Source organism: Leguminivora glycinivorella, chromosome 4, assembly GCF_023078275.1.
Source record: "Leguminivora glycinivorella isolate SPB_JAAS2020 chromosome 4, LegGlyc_1.1, whole genome shotgun sequence".
Classification (NCBI taxonomy): Eukaryota; Metazoa; Arthropoda; class Insecta; order Lepidoptera; family Tortricidae; genus Leguminivora; species Leguminivora glycinivorella.
Genome location: NC_062974.1, coordinates 10,299,993 through 10,325,724, shown reverse-complemented (window position 1 = coordinate 10,325,724; position 25,732 = coordinate 10,299,993). Strand labels below are relative to the sequence as shown.

The 25,732-nt window shown below is 37.5% G+C and overlaps 1 protein-coding gene across 1 annotated transcript in view; it reads right to left on the bottom strand.

Moving 5' to 3' along the window:
- Nucleotides 1-1,525: 1,525 nt before the first annotated feature.
- The window catches only part of LOC125225698 (pancreatic lipase-related protein 2-like), a 31,192-nt gene continuing 6,985 nt past the window's right edge, over nt 1,526-25,732 (bottom strand). The window contains exons 4-7 of the mRNA XM_048129528.1: nt 25,102-25,347; nt 16,754-16,942; nt 3,630-3,795; nt 1,526-2,773 (exon numbers count right to left, since the gene is read on the bottom strand). Of these exons, the coding sequence (XP_047985485.1) occupies nt 2,707-2,773; nt 3,630-3,795; nt 16,754-16,942; nt 25,102-25,347 (668 nt within the window). The 3' untranslated portion in view covers nt 1,526-2,706. The remainder of the gene's footprint in view (nt 2,774-3,629; nt 3,796-16,753; nt 16,943-25,101; nt 25,348-25,732) is intronic.

Here is a 25,732-nt window from a genome sequence, read left to right as displayed (position 1 = left end):
TCTATCGCGCTTGCGTATTGGCGCGACAGAGCCAGCGGCGTATCGCTTTCGTTTGGCGTCGGAGAAATGCCATTCGGCTACGGGGCCTGAGTCGTTAACTTTTATAATATTGTCCACAGAAGTGACGTTTTTACTAAATCTTTTTGACCCTTATACATAGTACCTAGGTACCTAGTCTAGTAAAAAGTATTTGTTGGGGAATTGTGGAACGTTCTACAACAAAATTATTATGGGAATTTGTAAAGATGCAAAATATAAAACCGTTGTAAAACTTGCGTTCTTTGCTAGGTCATTGGTATACCTATTAGAGTTAGGGTCTATCACATAAATATCACAGGGATAGTACGAGATCCTCATTAGTACGAGAGCCAGGGTTTGAACCCGCGACCTCCTGATTATAATCCACACGTAGGTGCGCTCTTACCGCTAGGCCATCAAGGTCTGTGAACGCTTTATATTATTATATTACCCAATCTACCCCACGTTCACATTCCCCGTTTACTGCCTACGGAGCCCGCGGTGTCAACGAGCAAACGAGACGTTTGATGTAAAAAAGTAAATAAGGAAAAGAAATTCAATCATGCAAAAATACGCCCTGAGATTTCACATTTATTTAAAATTACTAGATTAATTCTGCCATAAAAGACATCGAATAAGTAAAAGTCATCCTTTCTGTGTAATTACGTTTAATTCACATTTTTACTTACAAATAAATATAAATACAACTGTTTATCATGAGCAAGTTTCAGTACTTCAACGTAAATCTTAGCTTACAATTTAACCATTTTCATTTCTATTAGATAATAAAGGAACTGCTAGTATGTAGGTAATAGGTACGTTATTAATATTATTAGTAAACGGCAATAAGGAATGCACATCGGTCTTTGGAAAAAGACAATTGACGTCAAAGTTCTATTAAGTTATACATCTAAGATCCAAAATAAAAATGTCGTAGTCAGAGAGTAAATAAAATCAATTTGTAGGAGAAAGAACACCAAAGTAACATTATTTGTTGGAGCTGCGACATTTGCTTATTTGTCGATAGTATCTAGTTTCAGGATTCAGCTTGGCTTACCTTACAATCGGTTCCCAAATAACGGTGGGACGGCGAAGTCTCGAATTGAATATCCATTTACTGACATACAATCTTCATGTAATTGTATATCGTCACTACTTTAAAAAAAACTTGTATCTTCGTCTGTCAATGAAAAGAAAATTGTAGTACCTAAGTATTTATGGAATGCATATAGACTTACTGCGTTTTAACTTTGAGGAGCAGCGTGAGATACGAGATTTTTTCAAAGTAGTGACGATATATTGAACGTAAAAATGCGTAAAATATGAATTAATGGATACGAAACAGTGAATTAGTTTTCTTATTAGTTCTAACATTTTACTTTCTAACATCTTATACGTTCCACATTTCTTTGGGTCCCCCCACAGGTCTTATGGGCACCTGACGCCGCGTCGACGTCGCGTCGACGCAACGTCTTTTTCATACAGTTGGCCCGACGCGACGCTCTACCTTTGTGTAAAAATATTATTATGTACCTAGGGGAAGGTTGCGATCATTGGACCAGCGCTTTGATTGGACCACTTAAATATTTCAAAATCTAATCGTGCTAGATGGAATCCAGTAAGGTACAAGGTGACCTTATGCCTAACCTTGGACCACCCCGTAACCTCAGTCGCGCCTCACTTCCCGGAAAAGAGTGACACGTTCAAGTGTGTTTCGAGCGCTGTTGAAGTTAAATTACGCGAAGGAATAAAATCACGAAAGTATAAATACATTGGCAATTGAATTTGTGTGTTCACGTATAATGCTTAAACATTTATTAATACAAGAGCAAATTTAAAACATCAGTTTCCAGGCATTTGTTTTCTCTATTTTTTAATATTTATATTTGTGATGTGATACCTAATTCCTATCAATAGACCACCTGTGGGTTCTATCATCGGACCGGTCCAACCATGGCAACTTCTTTTTTAGAATTAATCACCCGTATTTAATTTTTTTTTTGTCGAAGTTTCCTTGATTGGACCATTGGCCTAAATTTGCTAAGTCCATTGATGGCGACTTTGTGGTCCAATGAAGGCGACTCTGGTCCAAAGAAGACAACAGCTGATGAAAACTTTTTCGCGATTTTTCACTAAATTTGTTATACTTTTTTTTATTGTGAATAAGGTAATTCATAAATAGATGTCAATAATTAAAACTTCTCAAACTAGTTTTATTTTTTGACTTAAAACCTTAAAAACCTTAAAAAAAGAGCAGCGAAGTTAAGTGGTCCAATGATAGCAAATAGCAACCTTCCCCTACATCAGATTTTACGTTATCGATGAAAAGAGCGGCTTACCACAGCGCGCGGCTTACTTTTGTGGCCATCGTTAATAATTACGCGTTATTATTTATTTAAATTAACAATAGTTCGTTGACATCATCAGAAATAATGAAAACCATCCTTAACTTTAGGAAGAACATTCATCGAGCAACACTCAGCCATTGAATAAGAAGTTTAGGAAATTAGACTGTCCCGGTAGAATTACATTACATAGTACACACTTTGGCTGAGCCACAGTGGGCACCCTGACGACCCGGCTCCTGTCTCTAACAAATTATGTAAAACGGCACCTCGCAATCATTCTCATGAAAATTTAATTTATAGGCGAAGTTGGCAAAGCAAAGAATTAATATTTTACCGCATTTCACGTCGGCTCCCCGAGAGCGTAGGGTTTTTCAGCGTTGGTCTTGAGGTAGTAAATTCCATCCTTCCTGGAATTAAACAATAGACCTTGATCTCCGAGATTTAAACTAATGTTGTTAATGTTTTACAAACGAGTGTTCTTTGTTAATTTAAACGAAAGTTACCACCATTCATGAATACTTAAAATTACTTCTTTTGTTGTCAACGGGGTTTAAGTAAAAACGGTTGATAGGGTGGGACGCGTGCCGTTGTTCTTGATTAAACCATAAATTATGCAAGTTTGGGAACTTGTTGGTAATGGTTTCAGGTTACCGTGCTCATTATTAAGGCTGAGGTAGAATGAGTAGGGAACGTTCATATAATAGATAAAGTTTGACCCTGACAACACCTAGGTATCACATGCACCGCGACATCCTGAACCCTGTGCAAATACACGAAGGTTGAAAGTGACTGTGGTCACGTGCGTCTCATGAAGCTTTTGCCAATCGAAATACTAACTCACCCATAGTATATCTATGTCGAAGCTTCCCATGAAAAAGGACAAGAAGGTTTCGCCGGAGACCTCGTGTTAACTGATGTAGTGCTCCTTCAAAACTTATTTAAACGGAACGAATTTTGAAAATCTGAATAACAATGAAATAATCTGTGTCGGACCGTTTAGATTTTTTGGCTAATTGTTACCGATCTTGAATATCACACCTTTTTTGAGCCATATAGAAAAAGGCCGTTTTTAGCGTCTTTTAAAATAAAAATAGCAAAAAAATCAAAACGGTCCGACATAGATAAAAATAATAATAATCTGTGTTGAAAAAAATCATTGCTCTATCTTCAATAAAAACCAGGGAGGAAATAGTCGAGAGCGTTTGTATGGAGAATCGTCTTAAAAAATTGTCACGTGATTGATCGAAGCCATCATTAACTCACCCGTAGTGTATATCGAAGCCTCCCATGATAAGCGTCTCACCGGTGCCCTCGCAGGAACCATTGTAGTACAATTCATCGTAGTCTCGGCACCGGACCGCCGTGAATGGCACATCCGATATGATGGACTCCGCGAAAAACATGTGCGCCCGGTTGTGGGCACATAGACCTTGCGAAAAGATAAAAGTGATTAGGTTCCAGTCTAAGTAATAGGAACTTGACCAACTTGCATGGCATTAACAACTTTAATAAGCTGAAATAGATACCATACACTCGGATAATAGTAGGTATAGTACTACACTAATATATGACATATTATTTCGATTTTTAATTTATATATAGTAGTGTGACTGCTTAAAAACACAAATCAAAATCAAAAGATTTGTTTTCATAGTTGAACATTTCCTGTCTTAAAGAAACTGAAGGATATAGGTAGTCTTCATAATTTAACTCTAAATGTTACATTTATTTACAACATGTCTGTGCATAAATGTCCTCAAATTGAGGTCAATTATATGAAGACACAAAGCGAGCATAACCCGTCCCCGTCGTTAACCCTTTCGTCATTGCGCTGACTACAAAGACGATGTGCGTTTGATCCCACTGTCAGAAATTATGTCTAAGAACATACTTACGTTCAACATATGTATATACTGTTACCTAAATACATGTACCGCAGGGCTAGTATTTGATCGGCGCGGTTTAGTACCGTTTCGTAACTAAAAATTGGTAACCAAGCGGAGAGATACTGCCGCGTCAAGCATGGTGCTAGCCCTAGTACATTTATTATAAGTCAGAGGAATATGCATGTCTCGGCTGATTTTGGACTGACACGATTATGCTTAACAAATGGTCATGCATATGTAGGGTTTCAAATAGAAAAAAAGAAATGTTTTTTTTTTCAGAATTATGAAAAAAAACAAGCACCATGGTTTTTTTCTAAATATGATTTTTTTCAGATGAACAAATAATACGACAATAACGGTTTTTCGTGATTTGTAACGTTTCAATATCAATAACGTAATTTTAATTCGATAAACATTCAATATACAAACGTTTATTGGGGAATCCCCGATGCGGCATGGAGCGTGGACTGTGTGGAGAGACGGTGGTGTTGCCAACAGTAAACCGTTTTTTGCAACCCTAAATATGCATTTGGGAATTAAAAACATGATATGTAGGTTGAGACCATTTATTGGTAGGTATTAGCAAAATTAAATAAGCCTTCATGTTATGTACGTACTTGTAATTGCAAAAAATATAGATTACAAACGTATGTTGCTAGAATCTGTTCGGAAAGCGTAGAGTTGTTTAATGTATCTGTTTCCGCATAGACTCTATGCTATGCTCTTGTAGGCGACGGACAGGATGGAAGTGGAATGGAAATTTGGCCGAGAGCAATATGTAAGTATATAAAATAATAATGCAAATTGGCTTCAATTTTCCGCTCGCCGCTCTACGTGCCGTTTGCTTCCACAGCCTTAGGTAGTGTCCTGAAACCGGAGGTGCGCTACCTCCTTTTACGTGCCGGCTGACTTTGCCAATTCAAATACGGTCTATTTACATTACTTTAATTTGAAGTTCTCAAGTTACATTTTTTTACTTTTTTATCAAGGACGATAAAATATATGATTTTATAGTTTCTAGACAGGAAAATGTTCAACTATGAAAACAAACTAAATTATTTTTAACAAATATTTTGATTTGTGTTTTTAAGTAGTCACACTACTATACTTATATAAATTAATAATTTTTAAGAAAAAAAAAACCGCCTTCCTTTGGGGTTCTGGTGATAAATACTTTCAAATGTTGGATTATGTTATCAATTCGTCTGTATATTTTTTAATGTTTGTTATTCGATATCTCCGTCATTTCTGAACCAATTTTGAAATCTGGATGATTCTGAAGTACTTACAGATGAGAATGATTATCAGAACGGAACTCTAACCAGGGGCGGCTCACTCTTCATCAGCAGTTCCACTGCACCAAATGTCACTGTTCTGGACGTAAGTGCATGCTGTTCTTATAAAAATACCAAAGTCACTATAAGTGTGCCGTTCAGATTTGAGGAGTTCCGTTCTGACCATCATCAGCAATTCCACTGCACCAAATATCACTGTTCTGGACGTAAGTGCATGCTGTTCTTCTAAAAATACCAAAGTCACTATAAGTGTGCCGTTCAGATTTGAGGAGTTCCATTCTGACCATCATCAGGAGTTCCACTGCACCAAATGTCACTGTTCCGTACGTAAATGCATGCAGTTCCTTTAAAAACACAAAAATCACCATATGTATTGAGAAGGCAACCCGTATTCCACATACGTGAATACGTGCTTTACTAAGTAGTTATAAATAGGTGATTAAAAATTGCCATCGGTTAAAAGTAATAAATCTAAAATGGCTAGCCGAAAAAAAAAAGGGCGGCAATAAAAATAGAAAGCAGGCAGTTTCCCATTCTCGGATTACCCAATATTTTAGTTAAAAGATATTCTATAGAATTTTAAAAACAAAACCCATTATAAGATTTATTTATGAGTTTACTGGAACAACAGAAAAACCGCTATCGCACAATGCACAGTACGCCAAACCTATAACGTCAAATTATACTCTAATATGGTATATTATTCCATACAAAGTCTACTCTCCTTGGTAAACTGTTTCCAGGACATCTGGAGCCCATGTGTCGAGGCATTTGACCATGACCGTACCCTTCGTTGCAAAAGTGACAGCGGGGGGTTCCTATGAAGACCCGACCACGCCGAACGAGACAACGTGCACCGCTGCAGTAAGAGAGAGCGAGACAGCGCACAAATCAGAGCCTTGGAAGGGATAAGATCCCATAGAGAAAGCGTGGGCGCAATTGGATAATTGTAGCGACGAAATCCTTATATCATTGTTAATAAAGTTGATATTAGCGTAACTAGAAATAAGTTGGGGTTGCAGGGACTCCAGTTAGGATGAAGGCCGGGAGTTGAGGACACTCTGATTTTAGACTCGAAGAAAGACCCAAGTCTTTCCAGCTTTGTTAAAATTTGTTCCCTGATCATGTATAATTGTAATAATTGTTAAAGATTAATTTAGTACTTCTTTATAGTAGAAAATAGATAAAGCCAGTGGTTCCGGATCCGGCGATAAACGAGCTAAGTACCTCTTTTATCAAAACAGCGTCTCAAGTTGTATTTTAAGTAACACAACATATTTTAATTATCTTTGTTCAAGTGCAAGGCAAGTTCAATTCTTGCGTTATAATCTGGATTTATTGTTGGGACAAATTCTATAACCTCGTAATGGTTAATTAGTATTTTAAAGTAACTGTATAATGTTTCTTCAGCTTTGTGTTACATATCTTGTATGACATTTTATTGATGAATATTAGTGCGAGTTCGAGCCTCGCCACTATGTTAAATATATTCCATATATATTTGTTGAAACCAGGATTCGAGTTCCTGAGATATCTAATTTACCTAAATACATTTCGTAAAGGATTGAAACGAGACGATCGATATTATATTGTTATATCCTACAGATTAAACAACATGTGCATTTATTATAACTCAAACTGTGTTTAGAGTAAACTGTCTTGGAAATTATGTTATTATTACAATTCCTAATGAATTATTGTATTGTTGTATTAAATAGAGCATAATTATAGACGTTATGTAGACATTGTATGTAGACGTTACATTAATAAGGCGAAGTAAGGGTTTAGCGGGTTTTCCCTTACTTCATGAGCCATTGATTTAATATATTGTCCCCGCAAAGGTATGGGCTTGACTTGTATTGTATACACTTTTGTCTTATAATTTATATAAATATTTCAAGTGATAAAGGCCTAAACTGTTTTCCTCAAGTACGTATTTCTGTAGTGTATTCAAGTTCGCATTCATAGATTTTTGATTTCATTTTATATAACGAATGCCTTATAGATTTCTTTGATAGGAACGCCCTATACCTTAATAAATTTGCGATAATATATTTCAATTTTATAAATCGCCATGTGCCTTTCCTTACAACTACCCCATATAGTCTCAGACTCCTTAGATTCATCTACACCTTAATCAATCTAATTTATTTAATTCTCTAAAGCCTTCAGCATGGTATTTTAGGTCCCCCAATACCATTACACGTGGCGCTAGTGACGCAGGATCTAGTGCTTGTGTCTAAAATCATTTACAAAAAGACACAACTAGAAAAAGAACTTCTAACTTTAAAAAATTAAACACAACGTAGGAAACCTTAAATTTTATTAAACTTAATATGACGATCACTTCGATTACTTATACTACCTATGAAGAGTCTGAGAGGGGTGTTAAGTTGCTGTATAAAGTGCTATAATGATTAGCAGTTTTAACAATATTTGTGTATGTAGTTTGCTGTAATATTTTAACAACCAGAAATTCCAAGACAGTATACCTACTTTTATTCCGTTGAATTTTATTGTATATCTGTGTGTTTTGTGTGCAATAGCGTGTTTTGTGCTGATATTTAAATAGCAGGAGTCAGTTGTTCCCGCGATTTATATAACTTAAAATCAGTAATCTAGTATCAGTTTTAGAAATATGTTTAGTTGTAACTAAAATGTAAATGACGGTCAATAATCGGAATAGTGTTACCTGGGCAGTTCGAGATTATATAGCAGGTTATTATATAACAAAGCGTGTCGGAAAAAAAAATTGACCGTACATACATACATATAATAAAATAATACTAATTTTGTCAAGACTGGCGTGGTATATTATTTTCACTCTTAGTAATACGGATTACGATTTAACATTGACGATTAATATTAAAATAAAAATAGCTTGCAGTTAGTTCAATCGAATAAGCTACATAAGCAGATAGATGCATTAGAGATTAGCAGATAAACGTATCGTACGTTGTTTTGTATTGTTGTATTTTATGAAGGTGTGCAATAAAGAGTATTGTATTGTATTGTATTGTATTGTATCGTACTTGTAGTTCAGTTAAAGGAAAATTTGATGATATTGTGAAGGCTTGCGGTAAAGAGAATGTCAAATGATTTTGTGATGATACACAGATAATTACCAAAGTAGATTTCTAGTACATTTAATATATATCAGAAGGGGTGCTCCTCGAATATTATACCATAAATCGTCTGCAATAGACGTTAACGCCAATGATGATGATGATTATGATAATATATAGACGTCATAGTAACATTCAAATGTTGTTGCTTTTATTAAAGTTGGGAGAAACTAAATATATTCGGTTACGAATCTAGGTTTGATGACTTATAATTTCAGTTGCAGTCTATAAATTACTAGGTTTTGCCCGCGGCTTCGCTCGCGTTAAAAAGAGACAAAAAGTAGCCTATGTCATTTTCCATCCCTTCACTTCAACTATCTCCACTTAAAAAAAATACGACAATTAGTCACTCCGTTTTGCTGTGAAGGACGGACAAACAAACAGACACACTTTCCCATTTATAATATTAGTATGGATCCCAGCGATGTAAAATGTAGTAGGTATAAATGTGTTTCGCATGGATATATAAATATGAAGTTATTTCAGACATAAAGGATGTAGTATGTATGTATGTCTAAATATTTTGTGAGTCGAATACACGTTATTAATCTGCTTAAATCACCAGTCACTGATATAGTTTGTCGATACTAGTTAACGTTGAAGTGAAGCATCTTACGAAGCAGGTAGAATATTATATAACCATACATTTATCACAATAGATAAAACAAGAATGAAAAAGAACATGTGTCTGAATTCCATATTGCTTACCTTAGTTTGAAAGTTAAAGCTACTACTCGATTTTCGGTTATTATTGTTATCATAAAGGAACTTACGTGACCGATCTAATAATAGAAGCTTTAAACCTTATAATTCTCTATTACTTACCCTAGTATTTTGTAATTTTATGTTGTTATTATAATACATTTACTATCATTAGCCTTAAACTATTGGTGTTATTATAACTAAAACTTATTTAGAATAATAAAGATTACGTTTCAGTGAATTACCTATACTTAAAGTCATACATATAAACCCAGTTTAACGGTTTATTACACAGCTCAAGTAACGAAAGTATAAATTAAATTTGCGATTAATACATACATGGATAAGCGGTTGAAGTAGAAGTCTAAAACATTATTACACAATAGGTAATTTGTGTCAAGTTTTGTTGTATTTCTGGCCGAATGCGTTTTGATAATAAGGAGGACAATTCCTATAACTACCTACATGATTATGTCTATTTTAATAAATCAATGTGTGTTTAATAACAACACTAATAATATTAATGTTTTGCATCTTAGACTCCTAAATATTAATTGCCTTATTGACATGATGAAAAGCAAGCAGTATACCTAAATTGGACAGACAACAGGGTATTTAATTAAAAGTTAATACCTGGCATACCCTACGTACCTGGCTTTAATAGGCGACTAGAACTGATGCCACGGCACCAAAGCTTCGATGTGTATTGGCAGTTTTGACGCGAACTTGTAAGGGATCCACCTGACTGGGGTGAACTTGTAAGTACGCTATCACTGGGTTGTTCATAGCGATATGCTTAGAACAGGAACGCCATTATCAATTATAAATAACTGTAATTAGATTACCTTTGGGCTAACGACGTTCATTCGTCAAACGGGCATAGGGAATCGATTAATTGCCAAAACACATCGAGGTTATACGGCTTGCGTGGAATAACCTGACTTCACTTGAACTGAGGCGCCGGGGTTAGCCGCAGTGATCACTCACAAGTAGTGTCAAAGGTATACCGTTTAACATCTGACACCAAATCATTACAAATGAATGCCCTACCATGCGCTTGCGCATTCGCTAACCCCTACGATACTTTGATACGTAGCCTCACGTTTTGAGTACTTCAGTCCTCGTAAGTATTACAGACGGGGTCAGTTTTAGAAGCTTTGGCACCCAGGGCTGCCCTGAGTAGTACATCTCACTTACGCTTAGGAAGGACTGTTTCTACGCCTCCGCTCACGCTGGACGCAGTGTGACCCGAGAATTAATTCTCTCGTCTCAGACGAACGCGTTTTATAGTAGATCAGGCCCTGTCCGTGAGGAAGTGACTCTGAGGTGTGTGGCTGAGGTATTTGTCTGTCCAAACTTTACTAAATAGGGCCATAATACCATTACATGACGTATGGTCAGGCCATTGTCTGTTCAAATCATTATTTCATAACAAAAGTTCAATTGCATCACTTATTAACAAAAGTTAAAGTGAATTTTCATTTAGCTGGCATCACTATCATAATACTATCTAAATACCCTAAAGAACAGAGATGACAAAGGGTTTTATTTTATGACAGCTATACTCAACAAATTTAATGATGTAAATAAATGTCCCTAAATAGAAAATAGACATTTATTATGCCACAATATAAATTATATGACACAAAATTATTTTGATCAGTGTAATTTGAGATGCGAGATCTCTTGACGACAACATAGGTGTTATTTACATATGTAATAATCTACTACAAGCTATCAAGTATTATTGAAAGTTGATTGTAAATTGTAATCAATAAACTAGAGGTCTTATGTGTGAACTTTGTGTGGAAAATCCCTGGCCAGGGTAATGCGTGGTTGTGAAAGGAGATGTGTGATTGTAACTTATTAGTGTCTTGAGAAGGTGACGATGTGTCGATTACGAAGATTGTATGGTGATGTATGAGTCAAGAGATCTTGTTAACACAAACTGAAGTCTACTCGGTTAACGTGAACTTTAGATAATTTTATGAAAACGCATAAAGCTTGAAATACAAGATACAAAATTAATTCAATTTCATTAAGCAAATAACGCTCTAAGAGACATATTATTATGGTTAATCAGTAAGAGGCAGTAATTGTAACAGTCTAAATGCAAACAATAAGATACTATAAAAATTGTTATATTTTAAAATATTAAATTCATTATTATTTTATTATCCGTGCCCAAACGTCAGGTAGTTCCTTCAGAAGTATAGGCGCCGGCGCTAAGATATTATTGTTATTGGTTTATTGCCCATTACAAGTCTCATAGTGTGGTTTTGTTAGAGAAGAAAGAAGCATAATTAACTTGTTTAAAGCTACCTTCCGTTTTGTAACCATTGGGACAAAGACATGAGTAGCAGGATAGCATTGATTGACAAGCGCGCTACCTTTTCGCGGATTAATAAAGTAGTTTTCTAGATTTGAGCATCGTGGACGTGCACAAAGTAACGCCAGATTCCATCGATAATTATTAAGATATAAATAAAAGGAGTTTACATTTTTTCCAAGTTCTCGTATTCATGTTATATAGGTTACGTGGAAGACAGGGTAATTTTGTTCGACTAACCAGAGAGGGGCGTGAGATGGCAACCCGTATTCCACATACGTGAATACGTGCTTTACTAAGTAGTTATAAATAGGTGATTAAAATTGCCATCGGTTAAAAGTAATAAATCTAAAATGGCTAGCCGAAAAAAAAAAGGGCGGCAATAAAAATAGAAAGCAGGCAGTTTCCCATTCTCGGATTACCCAATATTTTAGTTAAAAGATATTCTATAGAATTTTAAAAACAAAACCCATTATAAGATTTATTTATGAGTTTACTGGAACAACAGAAAAACCGCTATCGCACAATGCACAGTACGCCAAACCTATAACGTAATTATACTCTAATATGGTATATTATTCCATACAAAGTCTACTCTCCTTGGTAAACTGTTTCCAGGACATCTGGAGCCCATGTGTCGAGGCATTTGACCATGACCGTACCCTTCGTTGCAAAAGTGACAGCGGGGGGTTCCTATGAAGACCCGACCACGCCGAACGAGACAACGTGCACCGCTGCAGTAAGAGAGAGCGAGACAGCGCACAAATCAGAGCCTTGGAAGGGATAAGATCCCATAGAGAAAGCGTGGGCGCAATTGGATAATTGTAGCGACGAAATCCCTATATCATTGTTAATAAAGTTGATATTAGCGTAACTAGAAATAAGTTGGGTTTGCAGGGACTCCAGTTAGGACGAAGGCCGAGAGTTGAGGACACTCTGATTTTAGACTCGAAGGGAGACCCTAGTCTTTCCAGCTTTGTTAAAATTTGTTCCTTGATCATATATAATTGTATTAATTGAGTAGTAATAGTAGAGAGTAAAGCCAGTGGTTCCGGATTCGGCGATAAATGAGCTAAGTACCTCTTTTATCAAAACAGCGTCTCGAGTTGTATTTTAAGTAACACAACATATTTTATTATCTTTGTTCAAGTGCAAGGCAAGTTCAATTCTTGCGTTATAATCTGGATTTATTGTTGGGACAAATCCTATAACCTCGTAATGGTTAATTAGTATTTTAAAGTAACTGTATAATGTTTCTTCAGTTTTTTTCAGCTTTGTGTTACATATCTTGTATGACACTTTATTGGTGAATATTAGTGCGAGTTCGAGCCTCGCCACTATGTTAAATATATTCCATATATATTTGTTGAAACCAGGATTCGAGTTCCTGAGATATCTAATGTACCTAAATACATTTCGTAAAGGATTGAAACGAGACGATCGATATTATATTGTTATATCCTACAGATTAAACATCATGTGCATTTATTATAACTCAAACTGTGTTTAGAGTAAACTGTCTTGGAAATTATGGAAATTCTGTTATTACAATTCCTGACGAATTATTGTATTGTTGTATTAAATAGAGCCTATAGATGTTATGTAGACATTGTATGTAGACGTACATTAATAAGGCGAAGTAAGGGTTTTAGCGGGTTTTCCCTTACTTCATGAGCCATTGATTTAATATATTGTCCCCGCAAAGGTATGGGCTTGACTTGTATTGTATACACTTTTGTCTTATAATTTATATAAATATTTCAAGTGATAAAGGCCTAAACTGTTTTCCTCAAGTACGTATTTCTGTAGTGTATTCAAGTTCGCATTCATAGATTTTTGATTTCATTTTATATAACGAATGCCTTATAGATTTCTTTGATAGGAACGCCCTATACCTTAATAAATTTGCGATAATATATTTCAATTTTATAAATCGCCATGTGCCTTTCCTTACAACTACCCCATATAGTCTCAGACTCCTTAGATTCATCTACACCTTAATCAATCTAATTTATTTAATTCTCTAAAGCCTTCAGCATGGTATTTTAGGTCCCCCAATACCATTACAGTATGCCATATGGAAGTGCAAGAGGCGGTATGTGAGAAGAAGAAGCTATGGCGGGATTGGTTAGCAGCACGAGCTAATCAAAGAGCCCATAAAGCCTCTTTTGATGAGGTGAATGTAGCGAAGGATAACTATAGAAGTATGAAAGTGCGTGTGAAAGAATTAGTTAAAAGAAAGAAAGATGAACTTAATGATCAAATGGATGAAAGATTGTCGCAAGATTTTCAGACGAACATAAAGTTCTTCTGGAAATCCGTTCGCCTAGCCAGAGGTAAGAGTTCAGACTCTGAGCTAAAATCGGTGAAAGATTCGAATGGAAGTTTGCTGAATGGGGAAGAATGTATTCTAAAGAGATGGCAGGAGTATTTTGAAAGCTTGTTTGAAAGGGAGGAAGCAAATATGCTAACCTCAGGTTTGAATGGAAACTTATCAATGGATGAAATTAGCATGGATGAGATTGTGAAAGCATTGAAAGGTATGAAATCAGGTAAGGCTGCAGGATATGACAAGGTCTCCGCCGAGATGCTGAAGGCTGGACAGGGCATTGTAGCGAGTCAGTTGTATCGCCTTTTCAATTTGTGCTTCAGTACCGGCCGGGTACCTAAGGACTGGTGCAAGGCCGTCATCGTTCCTCTTTACAAGGGAAAAGGCTCACGACTGGACTGCAAAAACTACAGGGGCATTAGCTTACTCAGCATCGTCGGAAAACTGTATGCGAAAGTGTTGATTGAGAGAGTAGTGAGAGTAACCGACGAGAAAGTATGGGATGCACAGGCGGGATTTAGAAAGGGTATGGGATGTTCGGATCAAGTCTTTTCCTTACGATGCATAGCCGAAAAGTTTTTGGCCAAAGGTCAAAAGGTCTATTGCGCTTTCGTGGACTTGGAAAAGGCGTATGATAGAGTGATGAGGAATGAATTGTGGTCGGTAGTGTCCATGTATGGAGTAGGCAGTCAACTCGTTCAAGCACTGAAATCTCTTTATGAGGATTCCAGTGCTTGCGTGAGAATAAACGGGTCATACACTGAGTGGTTTAGCATCGAAAAGGGTGTTAGACAGGGATGTGTAGCGTCGCCGTGGCTGTTTAATTTATTCATGGATAGTTGTTTGCAAGATCTGAAAGATTATGATTGTGGGTTGAGAATGGAAGGGTTACTGGTCAAATGTCTCCTATATGCCGATGACCTAGTATTACTTGCGTCGTCGGCCGAGGAGTTACAACTGATGGTAACAAGAGTGCATGCATCCTTCGAGAGGAAAGGAATGAGAATGAATGTCAGTAAGACGAAAGTAATGGTATTTGAAAGAGATGAGATTATGACAGATTGCGAAATTGAGATCGATAATGAAAGTTTGGAACAAGTGAAAGAGTTTGTGTATTTGGGAACGTTGTTTACAAGGGACGGTAAACATGGAAAAGATATTGAAAGGAGAGTGAATGCTGGGAATAGAGTGAATGGAGCACTAAACGCTTTTATGGGCAGCCAGAAAGTGTCGCAAAAAGCACGTCTGGCGGTGCATAGAGGAGTTTTGGTGCCTACACTTATGTATGGTAGTGAAAGTTGGGTGTGGGAGAAAAGACTTCAAAGTCAAGTGAATGCCGTAGAAATGAGAGCGTTAAGAAGCATGGCTGGTGTAAAGTTGAGTGATAGGATCAGAAATAGCGTGATAAGAGAGAAGTGTGGAGTGGATGTAGATGTGGTGACAAAGATTGAGATGGGTATGTTAAGGTGGTTTGGGCATGTAGAGAGGATGGATGAGAGGAGATTAACGAAGAAAGTATATGAAAAAGGAGTGGAAGGGTCAGTTGGTAGTGGAAGACCTAGGCGAACTTTTCTTGATCAAATCGGGGAAATATTGCAAAGAGGCCAGGTCAGAAGTACTCGAAACCGACGAGCGTGTATGAGAAATGTTATGAAAGTGTGTGAAGCGAAAGTGGTTTGTCAGGATCGTAGTAAATGGAAATCCGTGATCTCTGCCTACCCCTCTGGGAAACAGGCGTGATTGTATGTATGTATGTATGTATGTATGTATGTATGTGTGTGTGCCTTTCAGATTTGAGGAGTTCCCTCGATTTCTCCAGGATCCCATCATCAGAACTGGGTTCTGAGAAAAATGGGACCAATCTGTATGCATATACATTCAATCAAAAAAAAATTTCAAAATCGGTCTAGTAACGACGGAGATATCGAGGAACAAACATTAAAAAAAAACAAAACAAAAAAAAACATACAGACGACTTGATAACCCCTTCCTTTGAGATTTGGAAGGCGGTTAAAAATCGAAATAATACGTCATATATTAAAGAAAAAAAAATGACGGACACCACCAGTGGCGAAGGCCGGATTAAACCGGCGTCTTTAGCAATCCGGGCTAACGCCAGCATGAACCCCTAGGCCACCCCGTCACAGCAACGAATCGTTCGTATTTGTCACGAAATGATATTATTTATAATATAACTAACACTTTTTAATAAATGGCCTCAGTCCCATTTGGTGGGACTATTTTGCCAGTGTCAAGGTGATATAAGCTAATTGTTTTAGATTTTGGTACGGTAAGTGCGACGTTGTTCGGTAATAGTTGGCACTTGTAAATTGATAGCTAGATTTTACAAGGGCACGTGGACTATCGGCCGTCGATGACAAAAAAGGGGCTAAACGCGTTTCGAGATTAATTCTTCATCAGCTTCCCACTATAACATTAGTTTACTGCATAATAAGCTATCGATATTACACTTTAAACAAAATTAATGAGCAAAAGAAGGAGAAATTATTCACGACACGATGCCGCTAAGATGGCACCCGAACCGGAAGTTCCAAAAAAGGTTAAATAAACACAAATTCAAATCAGGTCAATGAGTGGTTGTACCCGTGAACCTCACCAACTAGAAACTGTCTCTCCGGGACATCCCGACGTCAAAAATCTTGTGGATAAAATAGAGTTCTAAATTCCCAAAACTCTAATAAAAAAAAAGGTTCAACATACCTCTATAATCGTACCCGCAGCCCGGCTGCCGCGTGCCCCCGTTCGGGTAGAAGTCAATGTGCCCCAAAGGGTCGGAGAACCCCAAATAACCCCCGCAAGTGTGGATGACCTCGACGTGTCGAGCGTCGTGCTTGTCCAGGCGTGCGTCTTTGTTGCTTAGCGAGAAGAGCGGCTTCGCAGGATCCAGACCTGAGGTAGTAAAGGCTCATTTAGACGCGCGAGTTTGTATGCGATTTTAGATACATTCAGGGGCGGCTAACTCCGCGATTCTATCATTGCGCTACAAGTACATGCTGGCGGCCGCGAGTTCGCGGCCCATTCAGTGGCGACGACCTTCGCGCGGCACTATAGAATTCAATGTCGAGTGCACGCGTGCGGTCCGTTTTTTAATGTAGGTAAGAATTTAGAATGGCGGCATTTTGTGAACATCAAAGGAGTGAGCCTTCTGTACTTTTACTATTATATATTCTGTGATACATTGCTGACTATTTTGAGATAACATCCAATTCAGCTGGCTGATCAAATGCCGCATTGTAATGAAACAAACGAAAGTCATGCGATTGTCGTTACATTGCGAATCGGGTGCGAGATCGGGTACCTATCATCTATCACGTCTAAATCAGGCCTAAAGGATCAAGGACGCAGAAAACTTAGGCATAAACGGAGTATAGTAAAGGCAGTTACGCCACATGTTTAAGTGGGATTAAACTATTCGTAAAAAATACTCAGTCCTATCCTAAAAACAAGCATTAAAAAAACCGGCCAAGAGCGTGTTGGGTCACGCTCAGTGTAGGGTTCCGTAGTTTTCCGTATTTTTGTCAAAAACTGTTCAACCTATCAAGTTCAAAATAATTTTCCGAGAAAGTCTTTATAAAGTTAACAATATCAAAAAATGGTTTTAGTAAACCCCTATTAATCTTTAATACCTATCCAACAATATATCATACGTTAGGGTTGAAATGAAAAAAAAACACTCCCCACTTTACGTGTAGGGGGGTACCCTAATAAAACATTTTTTCCAACTTTTTATTTTTGCACTGCACTGGCGAGAGGCTGGCAACCTGTCACTGCAATGTCACAATTAGGATTTCTTTCAATCCCTTTTTGCCAAGAGAGGCACTGAAACTTAGTAGTTCATATTCTCTGCCTACCCCTTTATGGGATACAGGCGTGATTATATGTATGTTATACGTATGTATGTATTTTTGCACTTTATCGGCGTGATTGATATACATATTGGCACCAAATCTCAGCTTTCTAGTGCTAACGGTCACTGAGATTATCCGCGGACGGACGGACGGACGGACGGACAGACAGACAGACAGACAGACAGACATGGCGAAACTATAAGGGTTCCTATTCGACTACGGAACCCTAAAAAGTGTATTTCCTCACGATGAACATCCCAAACATGTCGAAAAGTTATCCAGCATTTCTGCGCTGGAATTTTGGGAATCATTTTTAGTTCAAAAAGCAAACAGATTCGGTCTGTAGGTATTAATTAGTTAGTTTGTTAGCGTGTGAACCACTGCCGGATTCAGTAATTTGTTAGCTTTTAATTAAGCTTTGGCCTCGCACATACCAAGTAACCGCTTTTTGTAATTGTACTAAATACTTATAGCTGATATTATAGATTCATTATCACAGAATACCTGTAATACCCATATGACATTATTGTGATTATACTAGTGATCACAGATTATGGTTATAATGCAAAATCAATGACCTCAATTTGGAAGACATGTCAGAACTCAGAAATAAATTTAAATATCTCTTTTTATCATATGTAGGCTTTTACCTCTGTCTACTCAATTCTACATTACTCGTACCTAAAATGTGGGGGTAGCCCTGGCTGGTTTCAAATTTTGTTAGTCATTCAGTTGGAGTGTTTATTTATTCAACACTAAACTTATTTTCTGCACGGGCACTCGGGTATTTGACTAAATTTGAATAGAATTTTATTCAGAGTACGTTATTTCACGCCATACCGGATCCAATTAAAATTAGTGTGATTCGTATAACTTCAATATAGTCACGGGTATAAAATCAGCTTGAAGCACTTTAAAAATATTCGTATTCTACTAATACCTTTTAGGCGTTTAAGTAGATTTAATTAATGTTCTTTAAAACGTATGGAAATCAAGTACATTTAAACGATCTTTATGAAATCACAACCTGTAAAGTCAAACTGAATATATAACTAACTAATTATAATTACCTATAATATAAAACTCCCGTGAGACTCAAGCATATTTAATAGTATTTTATGCAACAGGCGTTTAAAGGAGGTCAAAAAAGACGAGTGGCGTGGGTAACAATTTGAGGCGAAGCCGAAAATTGTTATTGAGACGCCACGAGTATTTTTTGACTCAGTTAAACACCGTTGCATACAATACTTTTTCTACGACCATGCACTTAGTTTTTAATAGTTTTCTTGAATAACTTTCGTGAAATTCACACTGTTTCCTGTATTTTGACTCAAAGGTTTGCACTGTCAGCTCGGCTGCCCAAAGCCTTCCCGCGCACGCCCGCAGTGTCGTTATAAGGCGTTGCCATGGTTACAGAGCCAAACAATGCGTTTTCAGTTTTTTCGATACTGCGCGCATGCGCGAAAGCCGGCGGACGCTGGCTTTGGGGAATAGACCTTTATGTAGGGTTTTAAAGATCTGTGCACGACCCTGTAAATGACGAATAACAGTTCGGGAGTAGAAAAAAATATTTAAAGCGGGCAACTCACGTTATATCGACTTTTTTCTACTCCCGAACTGTTATTCGTCATTTACAGGGTCGTGCACAGATCTTTAAAACCCTACATAAAGGTCTATTCCCCAAAGCCAGCGTCCGCCGGCTTTCCGCGCATGCGCGCAGTATCGAAAAAACTGAAAACGCATTGTTTGGCTCTGTAACCATGGCAACGCCTTATAACGACACTGCGGGCGTGCGCGGGAAGGCTTTGGGCAGCCGAGCTGACAGTGCAAACCTTTGAGTCAAAATACAGGAAACAGTGTGAATTTCACGAAAGTTATTCAAGAAAACTATTAAAAACTAAGTGCATGGTCGTAGAAAAAGTATTGTATGCAACGGTGTTTAACTGAGTCAAAAAATACTCGTGGCGTCTCAATAACAATTTTCGGCTTCGCCTCAAATTGTTACCCACGCCACTCGTCTTTTTTGACCTCCTTTAAACGCCTGTTGCATAAAATACTATAATACGTCCGTCGTAATTCGACCGCGGACGGGGATCTGGACAATGAATCTTATACTTTTAAACGAGCAATTCTTGTATATTTATTTATTTATTTATATATATATATTTATTTACACTGACGATCTCGGAAACCGCTCTAACGATTTCGCAGAAATTTGTTATGTGGGGGTTTTTGGGGGTGAAAAATCGGTCTAAATTATCCTTAGGTCCCGGAAAACGCGAATTTTCGAGTTTTCATGCGTTTTTCTTCGCGCGCCATCTCGTGTGCAGTAGTTGTACTGTTAAGACAGAATTCTTTCGGTCGATGTAAGTACTATTTATTGCAAACACTAAATGGCGACACAGGTCAAGGCTAAAACGAATAGAAAATACACTATTTGAGTTTTTGTGGCGAAATGCGCGCCATCTCGTGTGGAGTAGTTGTGTTGTTAAGGCTGAGAATTCTTTCGCTCGATGTAGGTACTATTCATTTTTGAACTAGATGGCGACACATGTCAAGGATACGAAACAGAACCGAGCGAAGCTCGGTTGCCCAGATATTATACACTTAACCGTGCAAACTATCGGTCGACGGACGTGGACATAGCCTTGAGCGCATGGACGTCCGATCGAAATCTGGCTCGCTGGATGTTTTGTGACCGTGCACACTGATCGGTCGCGGTCGCGGTCGATTTACGACGGACGTCCGCGTAGTATGTTCCTAGCTTCAATGTTATACTAAAGGATGTTACACAAACTAGGTGTCTACTAAACAACACAACATTCAGAAACTGTTTTAGAACATAAATAATACAACATCTGTAAATGGCAGTTTAAATAAATCGTGAAATACGTACTGAACATATTTTATGTTCAGTAACATATTTCCAATAAGTAGGTCATATCTACGACCTTTGTAACTACAAGGTGAAACTTTATGATATTGCTTTATAAGCATTATTAGTTTGTAAGAACTGCAAGAGATAAAACCATCGTCGGAAAAATGATTTCAATTTCCATTCTGACATCAAATATTGGTTAAAACGATGTGTTATTTAATCAACTCATAACATCATAATCCTAAACCAATAAAACAATAAAAGAGTGCTAGAATATGCAATAATATGCATATATTATTTCATTTAATGGTTTGTTTGTCTACATTTTTTACAATTTCTATTGACGCGATTTTAAAGAACTTAAGTCAACATTTAAAACTTTTACATAGTTTTTATGTAAAGTACCTACATAAGCTAGGATAAGGAACTTTAAGACGTATAAAAATAGACTGAAAATGCTGTTAAAATCGGGTGATAAAGTTTAAAAGTTTCTAAGATAATCTAAGACACCTTTCACACCTTTTGAACTAAAAAACTCACGCTCACGATAATATTTCTTTCGCAGCTATCTATCTCTATCGCTCTTGCGTATCGGCGCGATAAAGCCAGACTTCATTTCTGCGGCGTTTCGGTGGCGTTTCGCGTCGCAGAAATGCCATTCGGCTACGCCCCCAGTGCTGCATCGGAAAACTTAGATTCGTCCATAGTGGCTCAAAACGGAACTCTTAAACACACGTTCTCGCTGAACAGCAACAAGAAGTTTTTGTTTACTTTGTTTTCTATAGAAACCTTATCAAAAATGAGTAGGAAGCCTTTAATCATCAAGTGCCTGGCACACTGTGGATTTTCATAGAAACCGAAGTAGTTTATTTTTTTATTGAAATTTAATGGAAATTTTAATATTGAAATCGACTTTTGTCAGCATTGTTATGGTGACTTTTGAATTTGAAAAGGTTTAGCCTAAAACATTGACGATTTACGATTCTTTTTTTAATGGAGTAAGAACATAATAGTATTTTATGCAACAGGCGTTTAAAGGAGGTCAAAAAAAACGAGTGGCGTGGGTAACAATTTGAGGCAAAGCCGAAAATTGTTCTTAAGACGCCACGAGCATTTTTTGACTCATAATACTTTTTCTACGACCATGCACTTAGTTTTTAATAGTTTTCATGAATAATATACATACATACATACAATCACGCCTGTTTCCCATATAGGGGTAGGCAGAGCACGTGAAACTGCTAAAGTTACAGTGCCACTTTTGACAAATAAGGGGTTGAAAGAAAACGAAACTGTGACATTGCAGTGACAGGTTGCCAGCCTCTCGCCTACGCCACAATTTACCCCATATCCCACAGTCGCCTTCTACGACACCCACGGGAAGAAAGGGGGTGGTGAAATTCTTAACCCGTCACCACACGGGTTTTCATGAATAACTTTCGTGAAATTCACACTGTTTTGCTGTATTTGACGTAATGGTTTGCACGGTCAGCTCAGCTGTTCAAAGCCTTCCTGCGCACGCGCGCAGTATCGTTATAACAATGCGTTGCCATGGTTACAGAGCCAAACAATGCGTTTTCAGTTTTTTCGATACTGCGCGCATGCGCGGAAAGCCGGCGGACGCTGGCTTTGGGGAATCGACTTTTATGTAGGGTTTTAAAGCGAGCTGGTTGGCTTGTCTTAGCGTGGCTAAGTGCCCTAAGATGTTTAATATAACTTGGGAAGTTCGGTAAAACTCGTAATGCGCTGCGGACCGCAGATGTGTAGACATTACCGCAGGAGTTTAAATGGTATTCCTATAGTCGATCCTTCCCCGCGTAGCGCTCCGCTACGAGTATGTTGGTCGGATTTGTTGGACGCGAATTATGCATAATTTTAGAGTTTCACCAGAAAATTTTACTCGCTTTCATTCAGTAAGTCTAGGGTATTTTATGATCGCTATATCGGCCGCTTACTATGAATCACAAAATCACTATGCTTACTGTAGAGGTCTTCTTTAAACGTTAACATTGGCGCCTGAAGTTCGTACAAAAATTGACGCTGATGTGAGACGTCGTGCTATAAATGATACTTACTATAATCATGTGCTACAGTACCTACCTAAATGCTTACTTCACTCATACAAGGGAAGGGTACAAGATGAAACAATAGCCAACACCCGCTCGTCGCGACAGCGACATATCCTGAAAACTTAACTTTTTAAATTCATCCGGGTCCTCTTTCTGTTTACTGCCTCAGTTATAAAACCTAGCCTTTTACTGCCCTATAAAACTAGACGCAATAAAAATGTTATCTACTACATTCCGTTCATGATAGTCGTTATGGATAATAGTATAACTAAGTGGTCGTATTAAATTGCACTCGTACCTATTCTACAAGTACCTACACTTGAATGGCTTAACTTTATAAGGTGAAATACCCCATAATGGACGGTGATGCCATTATGGACAAAAAAACACAAATCCTTAAGAATAAGTATCTAAAATTAGTTTCTAAAAACTGACGGCTATGTACCATAAACTAGAGTTGTAGAGCTGTTTCATTTTGAAGTTTCAATTAATTCGGTTATTTCTGAAGGAATTGGCGACAAGATAAAATTCATCAGTTTACTGAAAAAAAAATCAAGACGAATTCTTAGTAATGTTGCTAAGAGAGTTGAGTTCATGTATAAAATAATAAAAAAAAATACTCGGTGTAAACTTGAATGCGTTTTACTTACTGCATTAAGCATGAGATAAGGTATAAAACATACTAGTTTGTTGCTCCAAAGATATAAAGAAATGGCGTTATTTTGCGAGTGTCCATTACTGGAATCGAAAAACTGCCTACCTCCTATGATGGACAAGGAACAATTTACAAAACCAAAATTTACAAGAAACAATCCTATGTTAAAATAACTCAAACTAATTGTATTTATGGTATATAAAATTGACTCATTGAGTATCAGTTGGCTTTAAAAGTAAAATTTTAAACTTACTTCACTGTCCATAATGGGGGATCCATTACTGGAGAACTGCCGTCCATAATTGGAGAAAAAACACCTAGTTTTAATTTGTTAAGTATGAAGAAACTAATAGGAGTATCCATTCTGCAATACGCTTGAAATGTAAAAGAAGGATAGGACATTCAAGATTTAACACGCTTAGCGGTAGAATTTTTACATTTATGAGTGAAATATCAAAAACAGGCGAAAATTTTCCTTAAACTGTCCATGATTGGGTCCGTTACCTTACATTACAATGCCTCAGAATGTGTTACATTACAAAGGATGATTCTCTACTAAGAATAGTAATTAGGATTCGAGATTTAAAACGAATAGATGTAGGCCTAGTAATAAGAGAAGGTTTGAGCATTATGTACTTACAAATAAACGCGAAGCTAATTAGAGAATAATGCATTTAATTTTCTTTATTTGAGTTAAGTAAATAAACAAACAAATACAACTTGTAGGTATTTACTTATACTATTAATTTAGGGGAATACAAAAGGAAGATATACGTTAATATTGGTTTACGTGGTAAATAAAGTAAGTCTTTGCATTCGCACGCACATAGCACGAGCAAAATACCATCATATTTCTCATATTATGCTGAAAACATACAAAAAATGTTACTATTTAGGTACTTTTAATCCTCAAGGCCAATCCGGCCGGATCCGCCGGTTTGGGACCAAAATCCGGCCGGATCCGGCCGGATTGGATGTCAGACCGGATTGCAAATTGCAATCCCTAGCACCTACTCCTCAATGAAGACCGTCGCACTACCCCATTCTTCGAACACACAGGTTTTGCATTCGCACGCACATACCTGTAATCTTATCCACAGGTCCATATTTGACGTGATCGCCCGCGATGCTGACAACATGCGCTCCAAGACTGTGTCCTATAAGATGCACGTCATCCATAGACACTCCCTCTTCAATGAAGAAGTTCAGGAAATCGGTGAGCAGTCGTCCCACTATGGCCACGTTTACTTATTCATGACAAGAACAGAAAAATCTCGCCCCAATTACCACTAGCCCTTCACGAATTCTTCGCAACATTAAGTACCTGTACCTACTCCTCAATGAAGACCGTCGCACTACCCCATTCTTCGAACACACAGGTGTTAGCCATTTATGTTTAATTTTTGCCAGTAGCTCAATTGATTAAGATTTATTCTTTTGGCGGTATTGATATTTTAATATATAAGGTAGTTTGACATTTGAATTGACGGCATTACGTTGTTGGATTTTGTGAAGTGAAGTTGGTGAAATAAATCCGTGATTGTATCTGAGTGTTTTAATTCCGAGTTTACACAGGTTTTGCATTCGCACGCACATACCTGTAATTGTATCCACAGGTCCATATTTCACGTGATCGCCCGCGATGCCAACAACATGCGCTCCAAGACTGTGTCCTATAAGATGGACGTCATCCATAGACACTCCCTCTTCAATGAGAAAGTTCAGAAACTCTGTGAGCAGCCTCCCCACCATAGCAACGTTATAGCTCGCTAGGACGTAGTTCACATTGGCCGCGTTGCCCCAATCTACCACTATGATGTTCAAGTCGCTTATGTTGAGGTATGCTGGAAGAATAGAAGGAGGATTAAACAGCTAGTTGGTAAGTTAACATTCGGGGCATGACAAATTGTATATCGAAAAATAGTCATGGAAAATAAGAATAATTCCGGGTGAAACATCTTTTATTGTTTCTAACCACCGACGCAAAAACGACGGGGTGTTATAAGTTTGACGTGTGTCTGTCTGTGGCATAGTAGCTCCCGAACGGGTGAACCGACTTAGATTTCGTTTTTTTTTGTTTGAAAGCTGAGTTAGTCGGGAGTGTTCTTAGCCATGTTTCATGAAAATCGGTCCACTATGTCGGGGTTTTTTTCAAAATGTTAATTTTGTGGTTAGGTTATTATTGCTGTCAGTTGAAATTTTAATTGAAAGATAGTCTTGAAATTTTGA